This window comes from Oenanthe melanoleuca, chromosome 1 (genome assembly GCF_029582105.1).
Source record: "Oenanthe melanoleuca isolate GR-GAL-2019-014 chromosome 1, OMel1.0, whole genome shotgun sequence".
NCBI lineage: Eukaryota > Metazoa > Chordata > Aves > Passeriformes > Muscicapidae > Oenanthe > Oenanthe melanoleuca.
Window position 1 is genome coordinate 52,685,952 of NC_079333.1, and position 14,919 is coordinate 52,700,870.

General features: G+C 42.5%; 1 protein-coding gene across 1 annotated transcript in view; it reads right to left on the reverse strand.

The window, feature by feature from the left end:
- RB1 (RB transcriptional corepressor 1) overlaps positions 1-7,481 on the reverse strand; it is a 69,438-nt gene extending 61,957 nt beyond the window's left edge. The window contains exons 1-2 of the mRNA XM_056498722.1: positions 7,287-7,481; positions 7,034-7,151 (exon numbers count right to left, since the gene is read on the reverse strand). Coding sequence (XP_056354697.1) covers positions 7,034-7,151; positions 7,287-7,375 — 207 coding nt within the window. The 5' untranslated portion in view covers positions 7,376-7,481. The remainder of the gene's footprint in view (positions 1-7,033; positions 7,152-7,286) is intronic.
- Positions 7,482-14,919: the final 7,438 nt, after the last annotated feature.

Below are 14,919 nucleotides of genomic sequence, written 5' to 3' on the forward strand. Positions count from 1 at the left end.
TGAACAGTGTCCAGCCCATCCCTGAGCAGCTATCAGCATCCAGCAAAACTCCAGTAATTTATATAGTGGGCAAGATGTTCTGTGGTATGGAATACCCCTCTGGCCAGTTCAGGACACCTGTCCTGGCCATGCTCTCTCCAGATCTTTGTGTGCATGCCCTCTGGCAGAGCACGGGAAGCTGCAAAGTCTTTGACTTAGGGCAAGTACTACTTAGCAGCAACTAAAACACCAGTGTTGTCAACATTCTCACATAAATCCAAAACAGTACTACACCAGCTACTGGGAACAAAATCAGCTTTATTCCAGCTGAATCCAGAACACAAAAACATCATGGGGTAGGAGAAGGAGAGAAGAGATAAGGAGATGTCTTCCTGGCAAGTCACATTCATAAGTACTCACCCCTTCCCAAGTTCACTTCTTTCCTATATAAATGATGTTGACTGCTGAACAAAAAACACAGTAGCATCACTCCTTCCAACTGTTCTGCTTTGTTTACAGCCAAAGCAGATGATTCATCTCAGATGGACTTGAATGCATGGGAATGAAATGAAGACAAATTCATAGTCAGGAATTAATTTCTAAGGGTTTTCTTATTCACCAGTGTGACTCAAGATCTTTGTTGATACAGCATCACTACAGAAAATGGGCAGGACAACAGTTAAACATCTGCCCTTGGCTGTCCTTCAGTTTCAGTAGGACAGCTTCCAGTGACCTTAATTCAACTCATCATGAAGAAAAGCTTATCTGCCAATCACCAGCCCTAAGAATATTTAACATTTAGAAATCTATGCAGACTACTTTCTCTTTTGATCATCTTTTATTTAGGATTCCAAGGAACCAATGCTACAACTTTGGGCAATGTAGGTCAGTTCTGCTGAATCAACATAGTTTTCTGTAGAAAAAGATCTAAAACTCTTACAAAAAATCTTTCAAAATATTTTTCATTCTGGACTTACCATTACTTTTATTAGATTTGATTTTTACCAGATGACTAGTTTATTTAAATCTAGTGAAAACAACCTGGGAGGAGTCATTGGCTTAAAATGCTCATCCAACACTTAACTATTGGGATTAAAATGGGATTCTTGCCTCTCTTCTTTCTAGATATAGCTGAAAGGTGTTAAAGGCACTAAGAGAAATAACTTCTGTTCTCTGACTCCAGAGGCTCTCCAGTGCTAAACCAGTCCTGAGGAAGAGATGGTCACAGGAAATCTCAGCTGTAGTATGCAGTTAGAGATGTTTACTCTTCTGCCAACACTGATAACAATTTTGATAACAGCCTACAAAAGTGATCCAGGAATAGAAACTTCAAATGATGCTGTGTAAAAGAAGGTCAAGGGAAATGCACATGAGAAATATGCAAACACAGATGGATTCTTGAATCAAATGGGATATAGGATGTCTCACTGTAAATACCAAGCACCTGATTTTCGAAGAGGAAAACACAGAATGTCCTAAAATAAAATCTCAGTTACTACATTCCCATCAATATACAGAACTAGCTTGATGGTACAACATTTGTTAGAGAGTCCAAAGGAAGCTACAGAGATGATCAGGGGCTGGAGAGAGTTGGGATTGTTCAGCCTGGAGAAAAGGAGGCTTCAGAGAGACCTTACAGCATCTTCCAGTACCTTAAGAGAGCCGTAAGAGAGCTGCAGAGGGACTTTTTGCAAGGAAATGTAATAATACAAAAGGGGGAATGGCTTCAAACAGAAAGAGAACACGTTTAGATCAGGTACCAGGAAGAAATTCTTTACTATGAGGATGCTGAGACACTGGCACAGGCTGACCAGAGAAGCAGTGGATGCCCCATCCCTGGAAGTGTTAAAGGCCAGGTTGGATGGGGCTCTGAGCAGCCTGATCTAGTGGAAGATGCCCCTGCCCAGGGAAGGGAGGTTGGAATAAGATGACATTTAAAGGTTCCTTCCAACCCAAACCATTCTGACTTTACATACAGTGGGTAGAAGATGACTGGAGAATAGACTCAAGAAGCTGTTACTATAGAAAACTGTTCAGAACAAAAACCTGCAGGAAAAATATCCCAGGGGAAAAAAAAAAATTGTGACCATTATAACTCCTGTCTACATATAAGAAGTTCTGTGTAAAGCAGACCCTCCATTTTTCAGCAATACCAGTTTTAGATTTTCTATTAAACGTTTTCTGGGATGGAAGATTATTATTAGTTCTAAACAGATGAGATAAAATTCAAACACAATAGTAACTAAAAGTAGTGAAGTCAATGGAAAGAACTGAACTAGTTAAAGCAGTTCATCTGATATGCAAAGTTCCCATTACACTTTTGCATGTAGCGAGAGTGGAGGGGTCATCAATCTCTCCCCAGGATAGGCAGAAGAAGAGTAAAAAAAGAAACTCTGTACCAGTTGCCTGAGCTTTTAAAGTCCAAGGGCACACACAAGCAATGCATCTGCTGCTAAGATACTGAATATCATCAGCAAGAGGCCATGGTGATGATTTGTTTGTTTTGGGACTTTCAGTTCTCTTCTTTTTTTAATTACAGAGAATCCTAAAATATCTGTAATTTTGCTCATCCATACAAAGCTTCAATGGATTCTGATTTAGTTCAGCTCCAGTTCTACAAATTAGAGACAAAGTCTAGACAGAAAACACTTTATTAGCTCATATGTGTTTCATGCTTTTGCCAAAAGCAAGAGGCCTCTCTGTCTTTCAACATGAGGATGAGGTGGCTTGCCAATTAAAATATTCTCTTTTTAATAAGAAACCACAACCAAAAGAAATTAATTTAATTTAAATGTGAAATTTTATGGACTGGGGACACTCGGCCTGCTGAACATGAACTCTTCGGTCTATACAGACCAATCTTCCATATTTAAATTGTCTTTATTTCATTCCTCAACTTAAGTTACAATTTACCTTGTACATTTTCCTCACTAAGAAAGCAGTTCAACTCCTGCACAAATCAAGTGCTCTGCAGCATCTGTATACCAGTGTAAGTCACCAGTGGGGGAAAATTTCAGGATGTAAGATAATTAGAGGCAAGAAAAAATGCCTAAAATGTCTTCATATGCTAGAGACTTTCTGAGGGAAAAGGCAGCAATAATACATTTCTCATGGGGTACAGAATTAGCTGGTACAGAATTTTATGCCACTGGCTTGAATCTTAACAGAAACAGTACAGTACTTGCGGGGAAAATACATGGGCAAATAAAGCTAAACTAGGAAAACCTAACCATGCAGACTGCAGATCTTTCACCACGACAGTTTTTTAATAGCGAGTTAGACAAATACTTGATAAAAACGGCTCAGGAATTCCTAAGTCTGAACAGCTGAGCTGCAGCAGGAGAACAGTGAGCCACATTTCCCAAACAGTGCTATGAACAGCCAACAAAAAAAACAGAGCTCCTACCCACGCAACACACATTACAGCCAACTAAGACGATGAGCTCGAAGCACACCAGACCCTACGCCTTGGCAGACTCCAAATTCTATCAATTTCCTAAACCACTTCAATTTTCTTTGGAGAAGTTTGGTTCCAATTTAGTCACCATATCATCTGTTCCTCACACAGGTTCTTTCCAATGTATTCAGCAACAATTCAGCTCAAGGTTTTTTTTTTCCTGCTTATATCACCCCATATTCTACTTCAGATTCTCATTTTGTTGTTCTCTACCAAAATAAACAGTAGCAGAACATAACAAACACCCTGAGCTTTTTCATAGCAGTATTAGTATGGCTTCCTGGACTACTTCTACTATCCCTTACACCAACAATCAAATGCTGCTCACAAAAGTACATCAGTAATTCTGCTAAATCTATTCGTACCATCTAGAATTTACAAGCACTATTGGTTCATAATACAGATTTCAGGAGAGTTACAAAAAATTACGAGTACAAGAGAAGCAAGGATCAGAGCCAATGTTAAGCCAACAACAATCAGCATGTAAAAGTTTTAAAACTAAGACTAAAAACTACAACTCTAAAAGATTCTGTTTATCTATGTAGCTTGGTTTGATAAAAAAAAGAAATGATAGAGAGAACAAAAATATTTGTATAACACCAATGAAAAGCTCTTGTTTAGATAAACACTTCCATGTTCACAATAAGCTTGTGTGGGAGGTCATCAGATATCAAAAGAATTTAAAAAGAAACATCTCTCTGATTATACATTAGACACTTTCCTCCTCCCCACACACCAAGAGTGCTGATTCAGCATTTGGGGTTCTAAGAGATTTTGAGTTACCATTTTATTGTAGAAGAATGTCATTAAACTTGGCAGTCACAGAGGAAAGCTTTAATGCTCTTCCACCATGAAGGAAAACACCACCATATTTAGCAGACAGCTGCTTTTGAACAATCCCTCTCTGCAGATCTACTTTTTACAACTACAGGTCAGCCACATTTTCCAGAAAAGTTGTGTTATCATCTTTCTCTTGTCATCTTTCTTCTCCTCTACACCCCTCACAGAGGTTCAGCTATTTCAAGGACTTAAAGCCCAGCTGCAATAAGCTGCAGCTGTATATCCTTGACTCACATGCTGTGGAAACAGATAACTGGAGAGCACTGCAAGGAAAGCTACAGTGCATGGAAAGAAAGTGCAAGATAAGAAAGCTGAAATTTCACAGTATCACACTAGTAGCTCAAATGCTCAAAAGAAAAAAATATCAATGTGGAAAGGTTTGACATCCTGAAGGAAAAAAAAGTCGTGGCTCCAGTGGGCATTGGCATTCATTCCAGGGAGTAGCAGATAACAAATTCTCTCCTCCTGGCTAATGCCTGCCTGGCCAGTAAAATGTCTCACATTTAAGTATAGGCACATTTTAGGCTGGTAGGTCACTATATTCTAGCAATTTTTTGTGTATATGTCTGGCAAAAATAATTGCTTTATACTTTTAAGCCACACATATCTGGTTTGCAGAGCCTCTGCACATGCACCCTAAGCGACTCAAAAGGGACAGTACTACAAGATGTTTTCATTTCAAGTATCTAAACATCCACTGAGCAAGGATACAGCAGATGTTCAGACCACATCCAAACCCACATCTGCACCCTGAGTATCTGCCAGTAACCACAGTACCTAAGGTCAGGGCCATGCTGCTTCCCAGTTACCACTACAAGTGCCCTTCACATCCTCAGATTTGGCAGGCACAATTCTAATATCAACCACAAAAAAAAAAAAGAGGCCAGCGAGCCAAGAAAGGCAAGGTGTCAGATCTTTGTAGTTTGTAAATGGCTTGAGAGGGAGATTTTAGATGCTACCCCTATTTCCACCAGCAGTCTTGTGATTTAAGCTTCCTCAAGTCAAACCACCTACACTGCTGAAGTATTCTGGTATTTGTCTGTGGCCTACTGTTTAACTTTTTGCTTGAGAACAGAAAGCTGCTACACAGCTTCTGCTCCAGTTCAGAATTGAACAGGTTGAACCTCACTGATTAAAACACATGCAGCTGGTGCTTGCAGGAAAAACCCTGGGACAGCACCTCCAACATAAAACCTTTACCAGAGGGAAGAAAAGAGCAGCCTCCTCCTGAATCCCTGCAACTTGAGGTAGTCATGCTGAGAAGCCAGGCTCACAATAACAGCTTGACTTGAGAAAAGAAGCAGCAATTAGCCAGGCTGTTAATTTGCTTGAAGTTCAGAGCCAGATGAAGCCTGCTCTCAGCTAGAAGTAGCAACTCCAGTACCCTCCAGGTTCCCATGGAGGCACACTCTAGACAGCTTACTCATTTCAACATCCTGCAGACACATCTGTAAGTTTGAGGAAAAGGCCTTGGATTGAAACACAATATAATTTTTTTTTCCCTCTGTACATTGAAAGGCTCTCAGCAATCAGTTCTAAGTGCAAAACAGATATTAGCTATATATCATAATGAAGGTCTGGTTCTGAATAGGTAAAGGAAGCAATCTTCAGATGCTGAAAGGTTTCAAACACAATCTATTTTATCTGGCCACTGCTAAGGAATAATCACTGAAAACAAAACTTTACCTGTAAATGACATTTACAGGATTATACTGAAACCTGCCATTTTTTTGTTTCAGACATGGGACACATGTTTTTGTTTCAGACAAGGGACTGCTCCTGTTTTAATTCTTATAAGGGAACTTGACTACGCTTTTAGGTAAATGCTTCCCATGAACATTCATGACCAGAAATTGTATCTGTTACTGAAAGAGCTGTGCACAGTCTCCCTTCTATGCTATAATTACTCTGTGATGTGAATGCATCAAGACCTGATATATCCACAGTGCAGTTTAAAAAACACAGATAACAAATTATTAGCAGTGACAGCATAGCTGTGGCAGGTCAGCTCAAGCTGCAGAAGGGTAAGCAGAAGTCAGAACACGTACATCAATGCAAGTCCACACAGTGGGAATAACACCCCAGCTTTGTATTATAAAACTGAATCTGACTCTATAACAAAGCTTCTGCCATGATTTAGCTGTACTATAGCTGTTCTCTGAGATAGCTTGTTGAGACTGAGGAGAAGGAAAAGCAAAAATCAAGAAAGGGCCTAACATTTTAATAATCTGTTTACACATGCCCAATGACTAACTTTGAACGGAAATGCCTCAATGGTAAGCACAGGTTAACATTATGCAATAGGAAAAAAAAGTTCCTGTTTCTGCAATAGTAATCTCCATACCCTTTCTGCAGCCTCATAAAGGATGCAGAGGAGAAAAAAAATACACAGAAACACACAAGACTACATGTAAAGCTGACTAAGACATATTCGAAATAACTTGCAGTTCGACGCATTAGCTGATTGCATGGTGCTGTTTTTGACTGCCACTTGTTAGTACTCTAAAAGGACTCCTGAGCACGTACCCTTATTACAAAATATTAACAAAAAAAGGGCAGTCTACAGAAGCTAGCTCACACAGATGTGAACACATCCCACTTCAGTGTGGGAAACGCTAAGTCTCACTGCGTGAGCTTTGGCTGTGGGACGCTCGGCCGCCGCGGCAGCGAAGTTATGGCTCAGTATCGGAGCTGGGCACAGGACAGACAGACAGACAGAACTGCCGAGCGACGGATGCTAGGGCAGCAGACACTCACCAGAGCTCCATCCGCTGCCGACAAGCTCTCGTACGTCTTCCACGCTTTCTCCCTCACACTCTCCGACACCTTCAGCGCATCACACAGCACCACGAAGTCCGCCTCGCCGACCTCGAGCCTAGGAAAAGCACCACGCATCGCCAGCGGGGACAGCGGACCGCGGGGTGCCGGAGCCGCCCCGGGGTGCCACCGCCCCCCAGCCCGGACCCCCGGACCCGAGAGCCGCCCCCCGCCCGCTCCCGGCGGCGCTCACCGGGGGGCGGCGGGCGGCGCGGAGCCGCCGTCGGGGCTGGGGCGCTGCGTCCTGGCGGAGCCCGCCCTGCGCGGGGGCTTGGGCGGCATGGCGGGAGCGGCTGCCGGCAGCGCCCGCCGCCGCGGCACTGACCAGGGGCCGCCGGCTCCCGCTCCCGGCCCCCGCCCGCCGCCCGAACCGCGGGAAAACGGCGTCACCGGCACCCTGCCGTCACTTCCGCGGGGCGGGACCCGGCGCTGAGGCGGCGCCGCGGCCCGGCCTCACCGGCCCGCCCGGGCCCCGCCGGGCCTGGCGGCGCAGGTACGCAGCGAGTCCGGCAGCCGGGCGTCTGCTCCGTGAGGTGGGAAGAAACGCAGGCCTGTGTATAACCTTGCAGGGTAACTGTGCAGGTGCAGGGCAGGAATTGCAGATCCTTTAGGGCTGCTGGTTCAACCAGAGTGTTGTGGCCACTTCGGCCACAAGAACCCCATGCAGCGCTACAGGCTGGGAGCAGAGTGGTTGTGAAGTGGCCCAGGGGAAAAGGACCTGGGGGTGCTGGTTGACAGCAGCTGGAGATGAGGCAGTGTGCCCAGGTGGCCAGGAAGGCCCAAGGGCATCCTGGCCTGGATCAGCAATGGTGTGGCCAGCAGGAGCAGTAAAGGGATTGTGCTCCTGTACTCCACACTGGTGGAGTTACAACTCACCTGTGTCCTGTTCATCACTACAAGAAAGTCCAAAGAAAGGCAAGGAGCTGGGGAAGAGTTTGAAACACAAGTCCTGTGAGGGAACTGGGGGTGTTTAATCTGGGAAAAGCAAGCTTGGGAGACCTTACTGCTCCCTACAGCTGCCTGAGCAGGGCCTGTAGTGAGGTGAGGGTAGGCATCTCCCAGGTAACAAGGGGGCATGCACCAGGGGAGGTTTAGGTTGGGCATCAAGAGGAATTTCATGATGGAAAGCAGTGTTAAACATTGGAATGGGCTGCCCCATGGGCAGCAGTGAAGTCACCATCCCAGGAGGAGGTGATTGAGAAACAACTAGACATGATGGCATTTGGTGCCACGGTCTAGTTGACAAAGTGGTGGGTAACCAGTCAAAGGTTGGACTCGAGGATCTCAGAGGTCTTTTCCAACCTAAATGTTTCAGTGACCTCTCAGTCTGACATTCATCAAGTCCTAATTGACATTCATCCGTGTTACTTCTAACACAGTGCGGTAAAATTACACTTAATGTAAGTTCAGGCTGTGGGCATCTGGATTTTAAGTCAATGAGATTCAAACTGCCAGTGCCCTGATTCAAAGATCTTAAAAATCTGTTTTGTTGTCTGCAATTGCATATTCATATTTAGAAGACCAACTCTACTCCAAAGAAGCACATTTATTTTCAGACTTACATGATGACAACTTCTTAGAAAAGGAAAAATATTTGTGTGTAAGGATTCTTACTACCTGCACATACCTGGCATTTGCCTGTAAAGCAACTATTTCTAGTGAGACTGCTGTCAAAACTCTGGATTTAAGAAAAACCCAAACAAAAACCAGCATGAGCATTAATATGTTCTACAATTAAAATTCACTAGTATTTTTACATTCATACATTCCAGTAATTTGTGCAGGCTTTTCCTTCATATTCATTAACTTAAAACAGGAGAACAGTGTCTGGCTTTCTGCTTTATAATTAGAATTAAACCAGTTACAGGAAAGTAAGAATGCAGAACAAGTCAAAGTACATAAACTCCAAATTAAATGTTTCAGTTGTAGACTGTAGTGGCATTTGGACATTCCTGATTATGATTCTAGTAAAACTGTGGCAGTAACCTTACCCTGCTTCTAAGCACATTTAAATACTTTTTGTATACAGATAGTACCAGATGCTGTGGAAAGTTTGGTGTTTAGGACTGTCTGTCATCGACCCTTGACCAAAGACAAGTAGACAGACCAGCTTGGAAAAGTAAGCTGAACCCCTAAACCACAGCTGAGTCCATCTCCTTCTCCTCACAACTGGCTTTAAGAGCACAAAAGAATTTAAATTGAGAGCAAAGCATCTCAGAAACCTTGGTCACAGCCAGTGGAGGCCACGCCAGCTGTCAGCAAGAAGGAAACACACCCTCCTGGGTGGTTTCCCTCCCAGCTGCTGTAACATGCTGTTAGAGCCAGGCCCTGCATCGGCCAGATGGCAGGCAAAGAATTTGTGTCATGGCCTTCTGTGCATTGCTCCTTTTAAAGAGTTCACAAACCAGCCTCAGTGTAAATACTAATTTTTTTTATTTGTTAGTGCACCAAAACCTTCTGAAGTCAAATTTTATGCACTTTTTAATCAAGCAAGGCTCTTAGGGCTCCCCTCCATAAACCAAAATATAGTTTCAGAATGCTTCCAGTTACAGCTGGAGGGAGCAGATGAATCAAGCAACAATAACTTGTAATAATCCATCCAAAAACCTTGGATATAGTAACTACATCCAAACTGAAGTAAGAAGAGTTAATATGTATTTACTTTTAAAGAAAGGCACATCCTTGTGTAAAACCATATTTTAAGTTGCTGCACTTTTTTCCTCTTCTCCTTTTAAGATGTACTGATTTGAATGTTTTAATCATGTATTCTAAAACATTTTTTAAATGAAGCCTTTAGACTTTTCAACAAAATTACAAAGAAAATTAAAAAATCAACTCCTACTGGGGGAAAAAAAAAGAAGCAAAGGAAACACTGCAATAAAAATAAAGTATTAACGATAAGTTTTGCATCTGACCTGACTATTCTAAACATCTTGCTACAACTGCTTTTAGAGTGTAGGTCATGGACATATGTGAAACATTGTCCAGTTAAGGCAATCCTGACTCATTGTTTCCAGCTGCTACACAACCTTAGGTAATTTTATTATCTTAATTTTTTTTCACTCAAAACTCTTGCTGTAGTTTAATAGTCATTGCCAGTGGGAATAAAAGCCAATATTTCAGTTATAGTAAAATCAGTTTTCTGAAGCTGCATGACCAAAACATATGCATTTTAAAACCCACCAAAGTGAGAGCTTCTGGATATTAGTCCAAATACTAAGTATTGGCAGAATTTCTGCTTGAATAAAGCCCATAGGCTGTAAAACTGAAGGATTATAAAGATGTCTGCATGTATCACACCCATATTCATGCATCTAACAGGCAGAGTTAACCAGGGAGAGGACATAGCCTCTCCTGGCCAGCCTTTTCTGTGCATTCACATTCCTTTCACAGTGCAGCACTGCCAGCCCTTTGCCACCAGTGTCACCTGGAGCCCAGCTGTCCCTCTGAAGCCCCAGCACAAGTGCTGACAGGAGCAAGGAGGTGACAGACCTGCAGGCCAGCTCTTCACCAGCTGCTGCCCTGCAGGCCCCAGGCCTTAAGAAGAGCCTCGCTGGAGAAGCACCTGGTGCAGCAGGCAGACCCAAGTGAAGTGTCTCCCTGCAGGAGAGCCTCAGGGACACTCAGGCCATGGCTTGAACAGGCCTTTGCACTCCCCAGCATCACCTCACTGTGATTGTGTTGGCATCAGCTCTGCCTTTGAAGCTGGAAAGGGTTTACTGGGGTGATGGGGTGAAACTGACTGGTTGTGCCTCTTGGTGGTGATGAGCCTGACCCGTGTCATTTTTTCCTACACATTTTCCTACGTTGTTTCCTACAGCTCAAGATATGAAGAGTAAAAACCATTTCTGTAAATTAGTATTTCTACAGGGATGTAAAATCCATAGGGACCATAATAATCTTCTACTCATTTCTCTTTAAGATGAGAGGTATCTGTCAGATGTTGCCACTTCTAACAGCTCAAAGCCTCTCTCTATACACTGACATTATTAATAAAAAGAATATTTTTCCCTCCACAGTTACACACATCTGTGGCTTGCTCTTGTCAGAGCACTACATAGGGCACTGCTGGACTCACAGGACTGCAGTGATGAGTTTAAGGCAGGAATCTCTACCAATAAAGCATTTGACCAAACTGCCAGTGGGATCTGAAAGGACACCACTGTTGTCACTGGGTAGGGAAATGGCTGCATGTAAATGATTCCTATGTGCAAAACCTCAACCCTTCACAGACACTTCTAGTTACTTTGCTTGGACATCAGAGAAGTTTTGCATTGATCAAAGCTTTCAGACTTGAGTGTCACTTCTTTCTATGCAGTTGTATTTATCTATTTATAGAAGAATCATAACTACTTATATGGACCTTCCACATTTCTTGTTCTCTGTGAGAATGACTGTCAGAGCTGTGTCTGTTTTAACAGATTTGCATCAGTGCTGAGAACCAGGGTACTAAAAAATAAAATCCCTGACTGATGCAATTTATCAGATTAAGCCCCAGTGACAGTGCAATTACATCAGACAAAAATGATCATTCCTTGTCTGGCTTTCCTTGCTTACAAAGGTTTCTGGATATCAGTATAAATCATGCCCTTGCATGCACAGCTGCATCACACCCTGTGCTTTGTCACACAGGTACCACCCTGTGTCCTCAGCAGGCAAAGCCCTTCAAGCCCTGGGTACATCCTGCCCAGAGAGGGTGCAGGGAGGGCATCCTGCATCCCCTCTGTAGGGCAGTTCATTTCAGCTGGTACTGCCAATGGCAATGAAATAAAGATCAGCAAGTAAACCACAGCCCTTTTGTTGCTTGCAATTACACAGCCACATTTAAGACCCTGCAGCAATCTGTCCCTTCCCGTCCTTCTCAGTCCCAAGTTCTGCTTCCTCTCACCACATGAGAAAGTGTGCTCTGACACAGGCAACACCCTGTGGTGCTGCTGGCCATCTCCCCACAGAGGATGTTTCCCATGCCTCCACTTCCAAGATTTCCTAAGCCCACAAGAAGCAGAATGCACTCTCCTGATTCTTAGGAATCAAATTAATCTTAAGCAACAACCTGAAAACCAATTGAAAATTAGCAACCATAGCCTGTAGTGACTGAGCATAGGAATTTCTCTGAACTAAACCAACCCGTGACCTTGTTTCTTTTTGCTATGAGTGGGTCTAAGAGAAAGACATTCTTTACTAATCCATGGCAGTGAAATACCCTAATTAGGTGAAAACAGTTGTGTATAGCATTCCAGAAAAACTCCTGGTGTGACAACAGCGCTATAAGCTCTTCTGTGTTTCTTCCTCCATTGCAATAAAATCTCCTCCTACCACTGGAACAAGCAATGTCAGTGAGAGTACAGCTCTGCTGATGTCTCTAAACCACAAGCTTTTGCTAACACTGATGTGTCAGACCTCCATCCTCCCACCCAACCCATATGAACAATCGCATGTACACACCCTGACAGGCATCAGGTAACCAAACTCTTGCATTTTCAGTCTTGCAGACCCAAAGGATTTTCTTCATGCCAGAACTTGCCCTGTGCCTCTTTACTTAAGCTGCAAAACTTTAGCTGAAGGAAAGAGGCCTTGGAGCTTTTATTGTGCTTTGCAAGCTCAGATTACATCAATCACATTGACTGCTCACAACAACTTTACTTGTGTAAAGACCAGCTGAACATCAGAGGCTCTTTGGGACCCATGAGAGAGCAACACAGCCCCTTCCACCAACTAAACATGGTGGCACAGGATACTGATTTTGCTGCTTCAGTAATAAAGTATGTCTCAGCATTAGGACTGATTTTGTTTTTATGAGGGGTTTTAAAACTATTTGAAAAGATAATTGTCCTATGAAGTCATTTTTACACTAATCCTTTTCTGGAATTCACTGTGGTTTGTACAGTGCAGCACAGCTATCTTTGTTTATTAGACTCTTAAATATTATTAAACTTGTATTTATTATGCTTTATTATTTTAAAAGGAAAAAACTCAAGCATCTCCAAGAGTTCTTTCTTTCCATGTATTTGTGTCCCACACTTCATTGACTTGGTCTAAGAGGGCAGAAGTTCCAACATGAGCTGCATTCCAGGTGTTTTAGGTTGTCTTCCTACACAAACATGCTGGAAACTTTTCCTCAGTGCACATGAGTTTCTCTCTCTTTCCCCACATTGATCTTCACACTGCTCATCCAAGTAAATTTCCTTCCAATGGGCTCAAAAGCTATTGGGGAGGGCATACAGCATGATCATAGAAACCTCCTGTCTGTAAGAACAAATCTATTTCTCCCCCTGCACCACCACCCCTTCAGCAGCCTCATTTGCTGGTGTTTCCATTAAAGGGCACACCACAGATCACCAGGTTTGGCTACTCAGTTTTATTCTGAAAACAAGTTAAAGACCAGATGAAGCTTGCTTACAAATTAACAAGTTTCATGTTTAACTTAGGGAAAATAGGAACATAATGCTCCTGAAAAGGTAGAAAACATCCTTAAAAGTACTTCAGCGTGAATCTTGCGTCATCCAGGGCTCCAAAGAACGCACCAGCAGCCTCATGCTGACATATACTTGACCTTTGTTGCAAGCACACAATTGCAACATCCTGGATGTCTGTAGCTAAAGTTTTCCCAGCAGATTTTCCAGCTTGCTTGCACATATACTGAAGTGCAGCTATGTAAATACAATTTATACATCTAGCCTGTATGCATGTGAAGCCTTATTTGAAGTTCATAATTGCCATACAACATCAAAAATGGGATTTATAAAGTCCAGCTTTGGAACACAGCAGTTAAACTTTTCATTTTACATATAATGCACTTACACCAGGACCAATCTGTAAATTAAGCCACATGCAAATGACAAAAAAAAAGTATTGTGTATTAAGGAAACTTCCTTTAAAACAAATTATTTTATCTCAGTCCAAATATTCACAATAGCAGGAAGCTGGATCATAGCATGTTTACGATTGTATAATAGCTCTAAAAACAGTAAAGCATCCTCCCACTGTATTAAGAAAAGATCCTTTAAAAGATGGAAAATAAAGTCTCTTGACTGAATTAACCTAAGACAAATGATTTGGACACCTATGGTATATATTATTTAAAAATAGGTTTAAACAGTTATTGTTTTGGGGTTTTTTTCAAATATGCAATTATTCTATAAACAATCCTACTTTTCTGATTAATAAATGCTCAAAATTTGGCCAGAAGACAAGTCAGTTCCCATGTCATGGAAGCTCTCCTGTGGATCTAGGGGGAGATTTTCCTTTTTTTCTCTGTCCTGTATTTTTTCCTGCCAACAGCTTCAAAACAGCAAGTACATCTTATTCACCTTATACATCTTATTCTGCACTCTCCCTTAGAAGAGTTGGCATTACAAGGATCCAAATTGCATTAGAAGAAAATAAAATCCATCTTGCTTTAAGAATAGCAGTTTAAAGTGTAAATGGCAAGATAGAGAATGGTACTGGTGATATTAGAGCAAGCCCCAGATTACCTGGCAAAGCTCAGTGGCACAGGCTGGCAGGAACACCACAATGGGGAACAAAGGGAATGGCAAAGTCCTGCAGGTAGTGAACACTGCTGGCTCTCAGCTTGGTCAGCCTGACTCATGGCACCATGCTGGATGATGCCCATCATTTGACAAATACTCAGGACAGGGATTTCAGGCATTAACATGTTAGATCAGCTTTGGGCCTCCACTCTGATCATATGTATTGTGGAAATACCCATCCAGAATTTCAACAAGCAGCACAGTATTGCCTTTAACTGAAAAGGGACAGAAAAGCATGCTTCTCTGTTCATATTTCATTTTTCAGCCATCTATTCTATCTTTAGAAACAGCACT